The sequence below is a fragment of the Formica exsecta genome, unplaced genomic scaffold (genome assembly GCF_003651465.1).
Source record: "Formica exsecta isolate Colony F162 unplaced genomic scaffold, ASM365146v1 scaffold218, whole genome shotgun sequence".
Taxonomy (NCBI): Eukaryota; Metazoa; Arthropoda; class Insecta; order Hymenoptera; family Formicidae; genus Formica; species Formica exsecta.
The window spans coordinates 1096808-1113642 of record NW_021849477.1 but is presented as its reverse complement, the minus strand read 5'-3'; the positions used below and the strand labels follow the sequence as shown (position 1 = coordinate 1113642).

General features: G+C 38.1%; 2 protein-coding genes across 2 annotated transcripts in view; both read left to right on the top strand.

The window, feature by feature from the left end:
- Positions 1 to 16835, top strand: part of LOC115235289 (fasciclin-1-like) — a 221705-nt gene that overhangs the window by 184790 nt on the left and 20080 nt on the right. Inside the window, exons 3-5 of the mRNA XM_029806959.1 lie at positions 3189 to 3379; positions 11796 to 11994; positions 12300 to 12460. Of these exons, the coding sequence (XP_029662819.1) occupies positions 3189 to 3379; positions 11796 to 11994; positions 12300 to 12460 (551 nt within the window). The remainder of the gene's footprint in view (positions 1 to 3188; positions 3380 to 11795; positions 11995 to 12299; positions 12461 to 16835) is intronic.
- Positions 13188 to 16835, top strand: part of LOC115235367 (fasciclin-1-like) — a 75250-nt gene continuing 71602 nt past the window's right edge. The window contains exon 1 of the mRNA XM_029807103.1: positions 13188 to 13276. The gene's annotated coding sequence lies outside the window, so the exon portion shown is untranslated. The remainder of the gene's footprint in view (positions 13277 to 16835) is intronic.

Sequence of the window (16835 nt, the reverse complement as noted above, 5' to 3'; positions counted from 1 at the left end):
GCATGTTTGAAAGTCGGATTTCGGATACGTCGAAAACGGACAGAAGAGACGAGTAGAGACGTCGCGCTCGCGCGAGGTGGATGCTGCGGATAAGGGAGAATGGGGGATATAAATCGATGCGCAAGCAGCTTTGCGCGGGTTGTTCTCGTTTTGTGGTCGGCCGTAGCACCTGTGCCCCGCATCCGCCACTGCGACGGGCGGACAGGTGGGGTTCACAGGGAAAGGGAAGAAAATAAATGCGAATCGATCGGCAGCTTAATCATTCGGTCGCCTCGCCTCGTTGAAAGGGCGAAAAGGCTCGGCTGCTGGGACAAAACGCTCGCGAGCCCCCGAGCTTGGAGATATTACCCTCTGAGAGGCATACGATCGTTCCCGCGACTCGATCACGTCGCATAAAGCACTCTCTGGCGTAACAAGAAAAATGCGCTTCGACGGAGAGAGACGCGCTATAAAAATTCACAGCCGGCACACGAATAAAGCTTCGTTCGTCAATTCGCGATAAACCGGTTCGATCGATAATACGATCGCTGTTCATCGGCGCTTAACCAATGTTCGAACGTGTTTTGCATTTCTATGCTGAATTACAGCTGAATCTTGGCGATCCGAAAAAAATTTTGCCTCCGAATAAAGTATATGTACCCAAGATAAATATTTAATTAAATTTTAATATTTAATAATAAATATTAAAAAATTTCCCAATGCAAGCTAAATTTTCCGGAAAGTACATATTTATGTATATAATTTTTATATATTTTATATAAAATAATAAAAATCTAAAAAAAAATTTTGTAACTAATTATTGATAGAACAATATTTTGCAATAATCTATAATAAAAAAATTAAACAATTTTTAAAATATTGAATTCTTTCATAAAAATATTGACACATTCGAAATAATTGCAGAATGAATGCAGCTTGCATCCAAATTCATATGCGCGGTATTTCGTAATATATTGAAACTCTGATACATTTTATATGCGCTCTTCGCATATCCCGTTCTGAAGCTTTTCAGCGAAAGAAAGATCATGCATGCAACCATTCTAGGGTGATTGACGATGCGTCACGGAAATATAAAAGCGTGTAGTATATGGCGTGGCTTGATGGGTTCCTCGAACGGTGAGCTTCTCCAAGCTTGTACGTACAGGATAAGCCAGAAGTCACTTTACGCCAAAAGAACAACGTATCGAAAAAAATTTATCTTAATACGATGTAGCTCGAAAAAATTGTTCAAGTATATATAAATTGTTTTTTATGACAGTTATCATTATATTAAAGTTTATCAAAGTGATATATATATATATATATTATCGAGCCATTTTTTTTTTAATAAGTTTTCGTTTCCAACCGATCAACAACGCTTATTTTTTATATCGCGCAATTGTTGTGTATATCACGGAAAATGTTTGAGAACGGCGCATAAAAGACAACTGGTTTAAAGTTTTATGTTTCAAACTGCCGTCATAAATGTTATCCTCCGCACTGCGATGAGCGACTTTTTCCGATATCGTAAATCGTTCGAGTTTAGAACTATGTATATATGTATATCGCGGCGGATCATAAATTTTACGATTATCGTAAGCTTTAGTGGTGCGTACGCACGCGTCGGCGGATCGTCAAAGTTCTCTGCGTGCGAATCACCGCCGACATAGTTACGTATATTAAAGACAGTTTTCTTACCTTCCCGTCTACGTGCGAACGATTGTTCGTGCGTGCGTCAAAAATTAAAAAAAAAAAAAAGAAAGAAAAAATGCCTGAAAGTAATCAAGAAGATGAAAATTGAAAGGAATAAAAGAGCCGAAAGTTTAACCGCAACTGTCTCCTCTTTGATTCGAATGTTGAGGGCGAAAAATATTTCCAGTCCACGCGGATAAACGCGATATATTCTGCCCGCAATGCAATTTTGCGGGAAGCTCGCGGACGAGGAAAATTATTTCCCGCAAGGACGTCGCGTCCGAATCGTCGTCGGTGCTGCCGAGAAAACGAAATTCTATGGCGCCGACCGCTTCTTGTCCCGGAAACTTTTATGGGTAAAACGACCGGTAGTTTACGAAACGCGACTCAATTCCCAGCGTTCGTAATGAGCGTCATTGTTGTCGGTACAACGGACAGCTCGCTTTCTTCCTCGCGGAGATTGGGCTTTCCGAGCTTGCACGGTAGTCGCGGTCGCTTGTGTGTGAGCAAGCTGTTCTTAGAAACTACTAATGCCGCTTTTGTCGCGAAATTCGATAGATCGTAGTCGAAAAAAACATACGAAGATATTCTAATTCTGCTAAGACTAAAGGGAGAAAAATCAGAAATTTTAATCGAGATTTTAATTCTAATTTGGTTTGGTCGTTAGAAGAAAGTAAAAATTTTAAATGCTGTGATGAGAGATTAACTTAATTGGCATTTTTATATTAAAATGCAATTAAAATTATCTAACTGTAGATTTGTAGATAATTAATTTTATCGGTTTCATCTATCTCGAGGCCTATCTCTTATAAAATAATGTATATCCGGGAAATTATTTTTTAATATAAGACATCTAAAGAAAATTATATTTAGAATTAATGTGACATCAAAAAATTTATAGATTCTATTGTAAAAATATGAATGAAAAAATGCAAAAGTTTAAATATCCAAGGAAATTTAAGAATCTAAAAAAATATTTTACTGTTTTGCGAATTTTAGTCAAATATTCAGCTCTATAAATTTGTATCATAACTGCGTCTTTCTCGCGATATCAAATAATAATAGCAAGGACGTTTCTGCTCTCCGCTTCTTACTATATGCTCGCGTAAGAGGAAAAAACCTCAAGATTACGAGGACGTTCTCTCGGTAATGGGATAATAAAGCGACGAGCATTGTAGCTTTTCCGTGGACTTTTTGAAGTTTGCTCTATCTCCAGTTTCTATCCCATTCGCCATTTACGTTATTTTTAGCATTTTTCTTCGTGTGTTTTTCTCTCTCTTTCTCCCTTTTTTCTCTATCTTTTTCCGCATTATTCTTTTTTACCGAGAATAAAAATCTTCCTGAAAACTAAAAAACTTTGCGGTTCTCGAAGAAGTAAATCGCAATCTTCGCGGTTTTATTTGGCGAGAAGTAAAGTAACTCTATTGAAGCGTATTCATCCGTGCATCGATGAAAAGAAACATTTTAACATTTTATGGAGCAAAGTATTAACAAGATATTTTCCTTGTCGGTTGTAGCGAACCGGCCTCTAACGATCGAAGAGCTGAGGGACTCGATATCTTCCGAACTGGAGGGCAATCCACCCCTATGGATCACTAGAACACCAGGAAAGTACACCGCGGACGTGTACATTAATAACGCAAAGATTCTCTTGGAACAGAGCAACTTCCAATCCAAATTGAAAGTCAACGGCGACACCATGATTCAGGTAAGTAAAAAGTTTACGACAGAAAAAAATCACTATATTTTTATTTCAGTACTTTACTTGATTTTAGTATTACTCTCGCTTATATATTTCAGTATTTATAAAAAAATATTAATAATTATTCCTAAACACGCCAATTTATTGTTTTTACATGGATTGGAGAAATATTGAAAAATGCCCCAAAAAATGTTTGCATAAGTATTATATGATGGAATAAATCTTATAAAAAATTTACGTGAAAATGCGTTTTTAAAAATTTTACTACTGTTGCATAAAACGTGCAAGCGTATGTTTGTTTGACGAGAGAAAGTCGAGGGATTTTTAGCGTCGCGTAAATCGCGAGTAGAACTTTCATTTCCCTTGCATTCAAGCATCACTTTTCTGACCGATTTCCCGGCAACAACGTCCACGTTACTTCGAACGTCCCGGCCGGCATGCCGGTGGCGGCTTTCTAACGAGCTTTTAATGAGCTTTACACGTTCGCCTTAGCCGCGAGACCATTAGGTTGATGGAATCGCGGGTTTCGATAATGTCGAACGGCGCTTCCTGGCATTCGCATTCTCGCGAGAGTCATCAGCTTGTCGGTTATCGATGGAGCTCTCACAGCTTCTTGTAAATTAAATCCGATGTTAACGCATGCGATTTATAATAATCAGCGCCCCGAATCGTAAGCTAGTCGAGAATTACCGGAAAATTTGTGTCCCTCCCCTTTATTGTGTCTTTTGCCGATTAAGCGAAGACCTCACGATTATACATAAAAATACATAATTAATTCAAAAATATATAATTTCGTAAGAAATGCTAAATTTGTGTGCTATAAGGCTTACGGATTCTTACAGAGTCATGCAAAATAAATTCGTTTCTTGAAAAGATATTCGAAGCAATTCGTTGTATCGTGTAGCATTTTGCGCAAATGCTGCCAAGTAGATTCGTTCACGGGGGACTCTATCAAGGTGGAATCTTTTCCAAATACCCGTAAATTTGTCATCTCGATAGCGTATTTCCCTTTCAACGTATCTCCCCCCCCCCTCCTTCTCTCGGCTGATTTGGGTTTTCGGTCTCATAGGGAAGGTAGATCTCATTTCAGCTTGCCAGACGAATCCTTTAATCTATAGTTAAAGTACCATCACCTGATGAAAATCGCACGGGACTAGCCATGGCTACGACTAATCCCTTCGACAAGCTCGGCTGCAGATCAATCTCTCTCTTGCCGGTAATATTAGGGAAACTTTTCTCATCCACTTAACCCGGAAGTTCCATTGCCTCAGCTACTTCTTGCTCGTTACCAGAGCATGAAAATATCGACTCATAAATCGCGTCTTTCGCTTCATGTTTTTAATAATTATGAGTTTGAATTAAGACTTTTCTCCATTTTTACAAGAATCGTTATACGCATTAAATTAAATAAAAAAAATCAAACATATTTGTAATTTATTATTTTGAAAAAATAAAAATATTAAATGGTAATAGATATACAATATACATTTTATTTTTAAAAGACAATTATGTAGCTTGTTATATAAGATTTAATATAAATGGAATACAATTAAAGTTACTTTATATGTGTTAATGCATTTATATGACACACAAATATCACAGCAAGGATACCTGTGAATAACAGTTGAAATATTGTCTCGCAAATTTGACGCAAAAACTATAATTTTCATGTTGTACATTACGCGAGAATTAGTGATAATGATTGATTGTATAACATTATCATTAATAATGACAATTGCGCTAATTAGCAATCGACTGGGGACTCACGATCGGCTGGAATAACTTACATTAATCATCCGTAATTATTAATTGCACAGTATTGATTCAATAATGCATGATTGATAGGAAGAGCTAGACGAAGTGAAATATTGGCAATCGATAACAGCAATGATTAGAATATCAAAACTTGACAAATAAGTAATAATTCTGTTAAAAAAAATATAAAGAATACATATATATAAAATACAAATAAAGATGCATATTTAAAAAAATAATTTTCCATACAGTTTTCTTAATCGTTTAAGAATAGTTTATTCTCAGAATTATATATATTGTTATTATTGAGAGATATGTATATTTTCCGTAACTTATTATATCTTCTTCTCCACAGCTGTTTTAATTGAGAATATCTAATTTTATAAAAACTCGAAATTACTATAATCAGTATTATTTTTAAGAAATTACTATTATCATTACATTAATTGTTATTGCCGCGATTATTATTAATACTTTTATCTCTAGCTCTCCTAATTATTAATATCCGGTTTCAGAAAAGAATTGTGTGCGCTATTTTGATTTCGTAGAGCGGATTCACGAATCAAAAATGTTGCAAACATATTTCTCGCGTATGTGACTATAATAGAAGCTGCTTCTCAACAATAGAACGGGTCAGCGATCCGTTTTCAGTCGGTGCCGCGTTTCGTGAGCACATTGCATATCTATCAACTTGAGAATGGATTTATGCGCATTGTCCCCTTACGTACATCCGATAGACATACGTATTCCATTATTCGCGGCGTCTCAGACGGGAGCAAAGGATCTTGTGTTCGATAGAGAAAAGGAGAGAGAAATATTCCGCCCCGATAGTGAAACTTTATCCCTTACATATCGTGATGCGCTCTTCACCGGCGTACGCGCGCGACGAGGAATCGCTCGATATTGGCATAATATGTGTGCATATGTATGCGTGTCGAGTGTCTTCCCAATTTGTGCTCGACAAACTCACGGTGTATTCTCCTCCCTGTGATATCGCGTATTCTCACGCAAACATTCCATTCGTTGATAGAAACCGATAGTTTGCCGATCGCGTTGCAATTCAGCGAATGGCGCTCTCGTAACTGTCCGTTCCGGCACTTTATGATTATGGACACATCGTATTTACGATACGCCGGATTAGAAATATAGTACGAAACGATGCACTACATTTTAAGTCGATCGTAAATAATTTATATGGTTAATTTCGTCTCTTATCCCTTATGCATCGTACTTAATACTTCATCGTGAAACGTGACTGGCATTTTTTAATTTAGACTATTATTCTCGAGCAATTTAATTCTAAAATATATTATTTCTGTCCTATATCTCTCCGATTATCAGCATTTATGATACGTTACGGGCTAATTTTAATTCATAGCGATATTCATAAAAATTTGGCTGACGTATTTCTTCCTCGCGCAATTTTCCTAAGATATATGAATTTTATGACATCTTAGATCTTCCTCCGAGTTTCGATTTCCTGACAGATCGTGCGGGAAGTTGAAATAAAAGGGGAAAATGTGAGAAGAGGGAGGCTCTGCATCCCCAGATTTATGGTTGCTTTTATTACATCAGTCTACTCGTAAGTACGAGAAATTCGAGAGGTTTCAATCCAATTTGGGATTTTTTATACTCTGAGATTTGTTGTCGCTCCCCACCCTATCCCCGGAAGATACAATATATATTATTTCCTGTCGATCAAATGATATTTTATTTGACTTATAAGCACAGGGAAGTCACCCCCGCAGTCTCGGCATCAAATCTCGTTAACAAATCCTTTCCCCCTGAGATGCAAAGACCGTTTCATCCTATAACGTCGTCTTATTTAATTCGTAAACTTATTTGATAATCTGACAAAACAGAAGACTCACAGATTGCAACGAGTTTAGCTCTAATTTTAGTGAAGTTCGTCGTATCGCGCGCAGCAAAAAGAAGGAGATGCATCCTGTAACGCGGAGAGCGAGAAAGCGAAAGACAGAGAGAGAAAGGTGGAGAGAGAGAGATGATGTTTTTAATCTCAAAAGACGGTGGGGATTTTGATTTCATTATACGTTCCTGGAACGCGGCCACCCCCTCGAGCAAGTCCCTTGCGCTTCTGTTTTCCAACAATCTAAAGAAATTCCAGTCCGAATAACTACACCAACGCCGGCAGAATCGCCTAAAGAGTTACGGTTAATGGAGGGGAAAAATGCCAGGGTGGAACGACGGAAAGGGTTGCTGTGAGAAGAAGAGAAAAAGAGAGGGCAGGAACGCCGGGGATGCTCGAGTGCACCGGGAAGCCGGTGGTGCAAGCGGTTTGTCCGCGAAGAGGAGAATTGAAAATCAGCCACCGCGAGAGGCGCTCGGCGGAATAGTTGCGAGAAAGGGATGAAGTTTTTCGCGGATGGCGGGATGGAGTAAAGCGCGAGAGGTGGTGGGTCGAAGCCGCGTTTCGTATCGGATTTTACGCGAAATAAAGATGGTAGTCACTTGGCTGGAAAGTTCATGTTGCCGTCAAGAGAGAAAGAATAGACCAATTGCAAAGACATAAAAATGTGTATTAAAATAACGGAGGCAATCTTGAACATGATTGATCTTGAATATGTTTTAAGTAAAAGATGTTGTTTGGTATAAGGAACGAAAAATCGTGAATTACTTAACTGCAAAATTTCTTTTACGAGGAAATAAAAATCTCTCGTTTAATTTTCTTTTTAAATAATTTTTTTTTTAAGTGAAACAAATCCGAGATATTAATGTAAACACAAACATTTGAAATAGTCCACGACGAGAAGAAAAATAATATTAATACCTGTTAATAATATTAAAATAATTTTCGTGGTGAAAGAATAAAAGGAATTTTATTTAAAAAGAGAAGGCTAAAATACTACAAAGAGAAAAAAAATGAATGAAAGAAGCGGTTATTCATTGTGAAAAGTAGGATGAAAAGTTGATGAAAAAATCAAATAAAAGTCGGAGAAGAGATATATAAGACAAAAATAATATCTGTATCATACACGAAAGCCAATCATATATCTTTCTTTCTCCTTCTATTCGATTCAATGAATCTCAGAGTGATTGAAAATAGATTCAATTTCCGTCCACGATTTCGTTGTAGATTAACGAATACCGATTAAAATAATCAGAAAATTTCACGTTTTAAAGATTAATGATATTCCGTTTATCGATTTATGCTTGTTTCGATCTACAAAAACATATCAGCCCTCTTAATTTCTAGTTTCCATTAAGAATAACATTTGCAAATCGGAAAATTGTCGTGATTCTTACTCCATCCGTTTTTTTTTTACATCTCTTTGCTATAAATCGCGATGATAATTCGTAAAGAAGTACGGAACTTTATCTCTTTCTTAAGAAACCGGGAGCCGAGGATGAAAATTAGCGCGATTTCTATACCGGCGATGACTCGCATCGCGCGGAGCTAATTCGGATTTGGAATTCCCCACTTTGCATGGAATTATCTTCGCGCTCTCTCCTTGGTTTGAATATTCATGCGGAAAGAATGCATTTGATTACTTAATAGCCGTGACTCGCCGCGCGTATAAAATTATTAACGTACGTCAACTGCAAACTTAAATGCTATGCTGTTCCTGCCATTCTTCGTTTTCCTCTTGCACATTTCCGGGCACTAATTGAAGAGCACATAGGAACGTTTCAACTAGAGAAACCGAGGGTTCATTATTTTCCTAAATTTATACAAAATGTAAGTATTTCGTTAAAGGACTTTTTTCAAAATTTGCGACGCAAACGCCGAATGTTAAATTATATGACTCAAAAGAACGTTTAAAGAGAGAGATTAATCATCCACGATAAAAACAATTGTAACGATATAAAAGCAAAATTATAATATTCTCTAATATCATAATATGTCACGTGGCAATATATTTTTCCATTAGAATATACACGTCGAGAGATTCGCGCAAATTTTAATCTCCGCTTCAAACCAAGACCATATTCGCGCGAGTTTATTGTAAAGATGGGTGAGATTCATCGTTAACCGCGTGCAAATCGTGATTATCTTGCGGCGGTGCGTCTGGGAGGAATAAGCGCGAGCACACGGGGGCTGCTGTGCATCGAGATGATAACTCGCACCCTCGTGTACCATACACGACCGCGAATATTGGTAGCCGGGCTGATTAAGAAGGAGCTCTCTCTCTCTCTCTCTTAGAGAGGTCGCGAATGGTCCGACGCAACTATCGGTAAAGTTTAATTAGCGTTAACTTTACGATACACCCGCGGTAGACCAACCGCGTCGTCGCGGTCTCGCCGCTCGAGCGAAATTGAGAGGCAACAAAGAGAGAAGCTGGAGACGAAATTAATATGATCGAACGATAGTTCGCGGAAATATCAATGAGGTGTGATGTGGCAGGATGCGAGGAATTCTACGATCCTTGTTACTCGAGACTATCGCGATTTTTAAAAGGTAATAGGGTATTCAAATTTTAACGTCTTCCTTATATTTAGTTGTTACGCGAAAAATCAGACGTACAGGGTAATCGTGTGAAAAATTAAGGATTCTTACTGCCGCGAACCCGTTCGATCTCCTTTCCCGAATGACTCGCGACCGCGAGGAGCAAGATAAATGGCCGTCTCCTGGCTCGGCTCGTCTTATCCCGTAAGGAACACAAACTTCGCTTTCCTCTCTCATTCTCGGTGAGTAAAACGATTCATTTCTAGCCAACCACCACCATCACCACCTCCCTTCCCCGCCTTTCCCCTCGCTGTCGTCCGTCGTTGTCGCTGTCTTTTTCTGTGACTACGTTGGATAAATGGGACACGTTCTCCGTCTTTCTTTTTCTCCTCTTATCATACGGTCTTCCACATTGCCCGCGCGTTCTCTCTCTCTCTCTCTCTCTCTCTCGTTCTTTTTTTCTCTCCGTCTCTATCCTCTCGGAGAGCTCATAGGTGCTAACTTTCCGTACGACCAGCTTTTTTCCTCCCTCATCTTTACAGACACCGTGATGGATGTTTCGTATTAAAACTGTCGGCGCGGCCACGATGGATCACGCGGATATTTAATTATACGCTCTACAAACGCTAGTCACATCAGATCTATAAATTTTTTCTTCCTAGATTTTTGAAAATTTTAAACGTTTATCCTAAAAATATTTGACGATTCTAAAATATTTATAATTTATTTTCAACTCTCGCGATCACGTCAGGCAGTTGCCGTAGCACTCTAACAATAACTATGGAAGCAGTTAGAAAATAATGCTAATAATGAAACTGTTACGTTAATTCAATTATTATTAACGTCGCCCATCGAGATAGAACTTCTCAGAATTTCAATAAGTTAGTTCGTTTTCCCATTTCTGTGCAACTCAAATTTAATCATATTTATTAAAGATAGTAGAACACATACTGTAATATCAAAACAATCAAGATTAAAGAAATATTAACAATAAATAGAATCGTGTTAAATGTACATGTTTCTATTAATACGAAGCAATAAAAATATATTTTGAACGATATTCCGCGGGCGAAATCTCTCGGGAGGTTGCAACTTCGGCGCTTATGTTTCCCAACGCCCTTGTTCCATCCTACATTCTCCTTTTCTTTCCCGGACGAAGGAAGGTAAACAGCTATAGAAACGGGATATCCCTCGTGAGATAAGAGAGTCAGGACGAGATCGCGGGAGAGAGCGAATAAATAGCGGCGGCAACGTTTTAGTCACGAACTTTTTCCCTTTCGAGACAGTAAACGATGGCGTTTCCCGCGTTCCCGACGGAGATGCGCAAAGGGAGTAACAGTTTCTACATCTTCTCGCTTTTCCGCGACTCGACACCCGTGAAATAGCTTATACAAAGTGCGTGAAAAAGAACTACTCCATCTCTCGTCTCTGTGGCTTTGATCGTGAAATTTTATTTAAAAAAAAAAAAAAAAAAAAAAAAAAAGAAGAAATATTATTTTCCGTATTTTCATTTTTTTTTTTTTTTTACGAAAATGATATAAAAATTTGTATAATCGGTGATTTGCCGTTTTGTATAAGTTTTTAATTGAATTTATCGCGATAAATAAAGTCGAAGAAACACTCTTATCCGAGATTGCAAGTAAAGAAAAGTCTGTCTTGCTGAAGAGTATTTCATGGTGCATTACCTTTCTAGATACATACACATGCGCACGCGAGCATCTATACAAACAAATATATAAATATGTTTTTCTCTCTTTCATAAACTTACTATTAAAGCGCGTCAGATGTTTCTGACAGACCCGATATAACCCGCGCTCGTCGCCGCAGGATAAATACTCGTTACGTGCACTCCCGTTCTCTCTTTCTCTCTCTCTCTCTGGCCCGTTTCCGCTTCCTCCACACTTCGGAGGGTTTATCTTCGCTTCTCTCTTCGTGTCCTCATTTCCACAGAGTTCGCGTCACGAGCTTGACATCGGTTTGTCTCACTTCGTCTTCCCGGCCGGATTTATGGATCCGTTCGACTTGGCGAGGACAATGCAAAACATGTTAAATAAAGTCTTGAAGTTCACGTAAAAATAATGGATTTCTTTTTCCCCAACCTAACCCCCTACATTAAATTATATAATTTTTTTACACGAATAAGAAAAGTGTACAAATAAAATCTAGGAAAATGGCATAACCGTTAGAGATTTCTTTTAAAAATGATAATTTCATATTTTATATAATTTAAATATTTTTTTATTTTATAGTGATTCTTTTCAGAGACAATCTCAGCAGACATCCTTTCTGTTACAGCCAGAACCGAGGCCGCAGAAGATTGATAAGCAGGTGATCGACGGGCACGTTCTACCCAATGAAGTCCTATTTACTGCACCGACGCCCGACAATACGGAGTATAAAACTCTTGTATTTTCCGACAATCTGAAAGTCACTGTCAGTTTCCTGAAAGCACATAATAAAGGTAATAATGATCGCTCGAACACTCTTTGAGGATCTTAATAATTCGAAATAATTAAGATTTATTGATTTAATTCAGGGGCAAATTTACTTTTTTTATTTATTTATATAATGATATAATACAATCAGGTAGATGATATTATCGTTAAAAGATAGATCTTTTATCTGCTAAGATAAATCTATTCCCATCATCCCGAGAGAGTTTCATGTATAATAAAACAATCGCGTTCAGCTAAAAGGACGTGTTTGTGCTTTAATAGCGAATGACACGTTCGTATCTCGATGTCTAATTGATAGTCCGATTTTCAGTCTACGTCCAATCGAACACGTTAATGGGCGATTCGAATCATCCAACCGGAGTGGTGCTGGCAGAGATAGTGAAGGCGAACATCCCGGTGCGCAACGGTGTCGTTCATCTGATACAACGACCGCTTATGGTGGTCGACACTACCGTGAGGGATTTTCTCGAGGTCAGTGCCCGATCATCCGTCATTAATCGGATCTACGAACGTTGTTCGAAAACCGCATCGGTTGCACCGATACAGTTTTCCGTAACATCGATTCACTCGACTTCTTTTAGCTTTTTAAAATTAATAAAATTATTATTATATTATTATATTAGTAATTAATTTGTGAGTTAAAATATAAATTTGCCTGTAAAATTAAAATTTTTATTTACATGAATTTTTATGTCGTACGATTAAAATCATGGTACAATCACTATAAAAAAATTAGTTCGATGTAAAATGATATTTATAATTTTGAGATTAAATTATGTTTTTTACAGGGCAAATTACTTTAATTCACAAATTACTTATTAATTTTATATTTTAATAGACTAAAAGTGTGCTTTTGCTCAATGTTAAACTGATGAATCTTGAAACGTATTAGATTATTCTAGAAATATATTAATTTTTGATGTAAGCTGTTCTATCCAATTCCTCCTTAAATATTTTACATTAATTATTATTATCCTCTCGAACAAAGAGCTCTACGAGTCATTCTTAAAGTATTATTACACCGGTTCATCAATTAATGCAGTCCCTGATTTGAATATAAATACAAAAACTTGGCGCGCCGAGAATCATTTAAATAACGTAAATAAAAATACGCGAACTTTTCTCATTTGTCTTATTATAGCGTCGGCGTGTCTCGTGCACTACGTCATAATTAACCTTTTTTTTTCTAGTACTTTCCGACAGCGGATTGTCATCGAAAAGAAGGAGTCTGTCTTCAGAGCGGAGGGTCGTTTTACCTTCTTCATCCCCGTTGACGAGGGTTTCAAGGTAAGCTGCTTAGGAACCTTCGTAAATTGATCATCCGGGGGATGATTTTAATATCTTTCCCTGCGACCGACTTTGAAAGGTTCGAGGACAATCACAATTGTTACGCTTCGTTCAAAGTAACGGAAGACATATGTTTAAAAAAAAAAAGTTTATGTTGCGTGTTTGTGGGTTATAATATTATTAAAAAAAATACCCACAAGAATATTGTGATATCGAGTATTTCATGATGTTATTTATTGTCAGAGATTGACGTGTAAAGAGCGAGAATAAATTTAATTTGAAATTTGATCAATACAGAGGTATCTTTAGGATTGAAAAATTTGCTTGTGATATATCGATATATCTTTATCCTGGATCCTAGACACTACGGGATTTACGCGAACATTCAGACAGTCCCACACGGAACATCGTGTTACAGCAGCGTTACGCGATGTGACATTTTACCAGCGGGTGTAAATTATTCCGTGCAGATACGTACACGTGGCACTTAGACATTTCAAACGTCGCGTTACAAGTACGACATTCTGACGTCACGCGTAAATTTATCTCAACGTTGATGAAGTATACCGAGCACGCACGCGATATCTTTTATATCCCCGTTACGTGGAAATTCATAAAATTATTATCGCAATTACATCAACGTACAAATTATACAAATAACAACATATTAATATTGTATTTTTTGTACAGATAAAAGTGATCTTAAAAATTGTCCGTCGAAAAATTGTCAGTTGATTATAAAAATTTTTATTCTTTACTTATATCACTGTTTTTTTAATTGAGCAATTTTTAAGATAAAAATTAATATAGATGTAAACACTCACAGTCACCCGAATATTGTGAACAGCTATTAATCCATTATGTAATCCGTTAATCCATCCGGTTCTCGATTAATCCATTAAAACAATCCCTCGATGTTTATCCATGCCTCTCAATCCACTCGCAATGCACACTCACACTTTTTGATCACACTCGTGACGCGACACACTCACGTATTTGTAAACAAAATTTTTCCGATAGACACGGATTCGATGAAACGTGATTGACATCGAAAAAGAGACTGAATCACGGAGTAAAACAATCGTCCTTAAATCTATTCGGCATTCAGTCACACTCGCGAAGAGTACGTATATATTTTTTAACGGGATGCGATTTTGTCTTTATCTCACATTTCACAAGGATACATTCGACTCTATTCGGCATTCAGTCACACTCGCGAAGAGTACGTATATATTTTTTAACGGGATGCGATTTTGTCTTTATCTCTCACATTTCACAAGGATACATTCGATCGTGATCGATTAAATTGTCGCCTGTAGATACTTCGGTACTCAGAGATGTACAACGCATGCTCGGTCGACGTAAAGTTCCGGAAAAGCCTATCGCAGTTGAAACGAAATTATGAAAATATCGTAGTCAAAAGTCTCGATTAATTTATCGCGATGCTTCTCGTTCCGAGAATCGAATAGACTACTCGCGACAGAAAGAGACGCGGGGTGAAAAAATGGACTCGTCCAACGAACGCGAGCCGAAAGATCGCAATCGATCGGATCGATTAACGCACCGATATGATCGCTCGCCGTTAGATTCCGATATTCGTCTGTACGCGAAATTCGCCCGAAACGGATAAAAGGACGCGTAATCGATCCGCCGCCCGTTAGATCCTCCGAGATTCTCGACTTGCTCCGTGCAACCGACCTACGTGATTTCCGAGAAGACAATCATGGCGGCGCGAGTAACGGTTACTAGAGTGCAAACGGAATTATACGCATATCGTAGCTTAAAAAGCGAGTTCGTCTATCGATTTCGACGATTCCTCAGAGTTCTCGATGTTCCGAATATCGAATAATACTCGCGACGAGCGAATAATCCCGGATGCGAACGGATAATCCGAGGGGCGAGTGTAAAAAAAAAAATGGACTCTTCCGGCGAAACGCGAAGCGAGAATTACACCGGTTACGAGTGTCGAGATAAGTGTTAATCGCGATCGATCAAATAAAATGCACCGTGAAAAATGATTACTCGAATATCGATATTCCCGAACACTCGAGTCCGGAACGGATATAAAGACACGACGAAATCGCGGAGCGATCGCGAGTCGAATATACGTTATACGTCGGTGACCGCTCGGCGCGAACTGACCGGTCACGAAAATGCGGTCACGTGATCGCGAGTAATTCGCGCGTACTTAGGGTGCGCTCCACTTGTCGTCGCAAATGCGCTTCGCGGATTGACCAATCGGGACATAGAGAGTTTTGGTCCCTGATTGGTCAATCGCTAGCGTCGTGAATGTAAAGGTCAAATGCTTTTCTTAATTGATCATATCCTTGACCGTGAGATCGACTCTCTATCTATATAAATTTATCTATGTATATAAGTATATGGAGCGTTCTCTCTTTAAGCGGGTGAGTTTCTTTTAAGCATCTGCACCAGATCGATTGTTTGATTAATACGCTAGATATATTTCGAAGTGGAGAGTCTATTTGAACTATTTTACGACCATCTAATCTACATATCAGGTATATTTATGAAGTACTTAACATTGCATTCCGGCTGTAAAATTTTTATTTTGTATTAATCATATTTATGAAGTAGTTAACCGCCATTATTGTTGTAAAATTTATACAATGACCCGTAACAAAAATTCTGGGCATACTATCTTTTAATTATCATTTTTTGTACATTCTTATTATTAGATATCGATTGAAATAATTGTTGATTATATTATCGTCAGAAAATGCCATAAGAATGTGTTTTTTAACGATGTTTTTGCAATTGTATCATGTTACAAATTTCACGCGTTAGAATGTATAATTGACTTTTTTTCACATAGTTTCAAGAAACATCCATTAATCCCCGGTGAAAATAAAAAATAATTAAAAATTATGAATTTCATTGTATAAATCCGCGCGCTTTCCACCATCATCCTTCCCCTCGCCGGATTTTATTATGCTCGCATCGCTGTACTTTGGTGCGGAATTCCGCTTTTTTTTCCAATTTTCAACACCAAACTCCCGCGTACAATGAACATTCGCGCGTGTAATCCAACTTGGAGCGTAAAAACGAGACAGAGTTAAACGAGCCATCTCGTCAGAAATTACCGAAAGTTTCGCGCCTGTACATACGATATGTCGGACTCGGGTCGAGAAAAAAAAAAAAAACAGAGGAAGGGAAAAAGGAAAACACAGGGGAAAGGCAAGAAAAATAGAGGCCCGGAAGTGTCGAAAGGGACGCGAAGGGATGTGTTGTAACGACGTTGTACGACTCAATCTCGAAAAGTTCCTTTCTCGAGAACCTCGCTTTCCGCCGAGAATTCCGGCCGATATCGAGACCCCGGCACCTTCGTCCGCGTCTTTCGTCCGACTTTTTCTCTGAAGACGGTCCTTTCGCGCAAGGATAGCATCTAAAGTTGGTGGTCCGCGCAGAAATCAAGTTGCCATGACAACGCGGTCTTCGTGCTTTTGTGCTCGGTTGAAGTGTCGGATAAAAGGATGGCGTGTATCCAGTAACAAGGAAGTGTGTGCGATACAGAGAGATCCGCAAAATGGAAAGGGAAAGA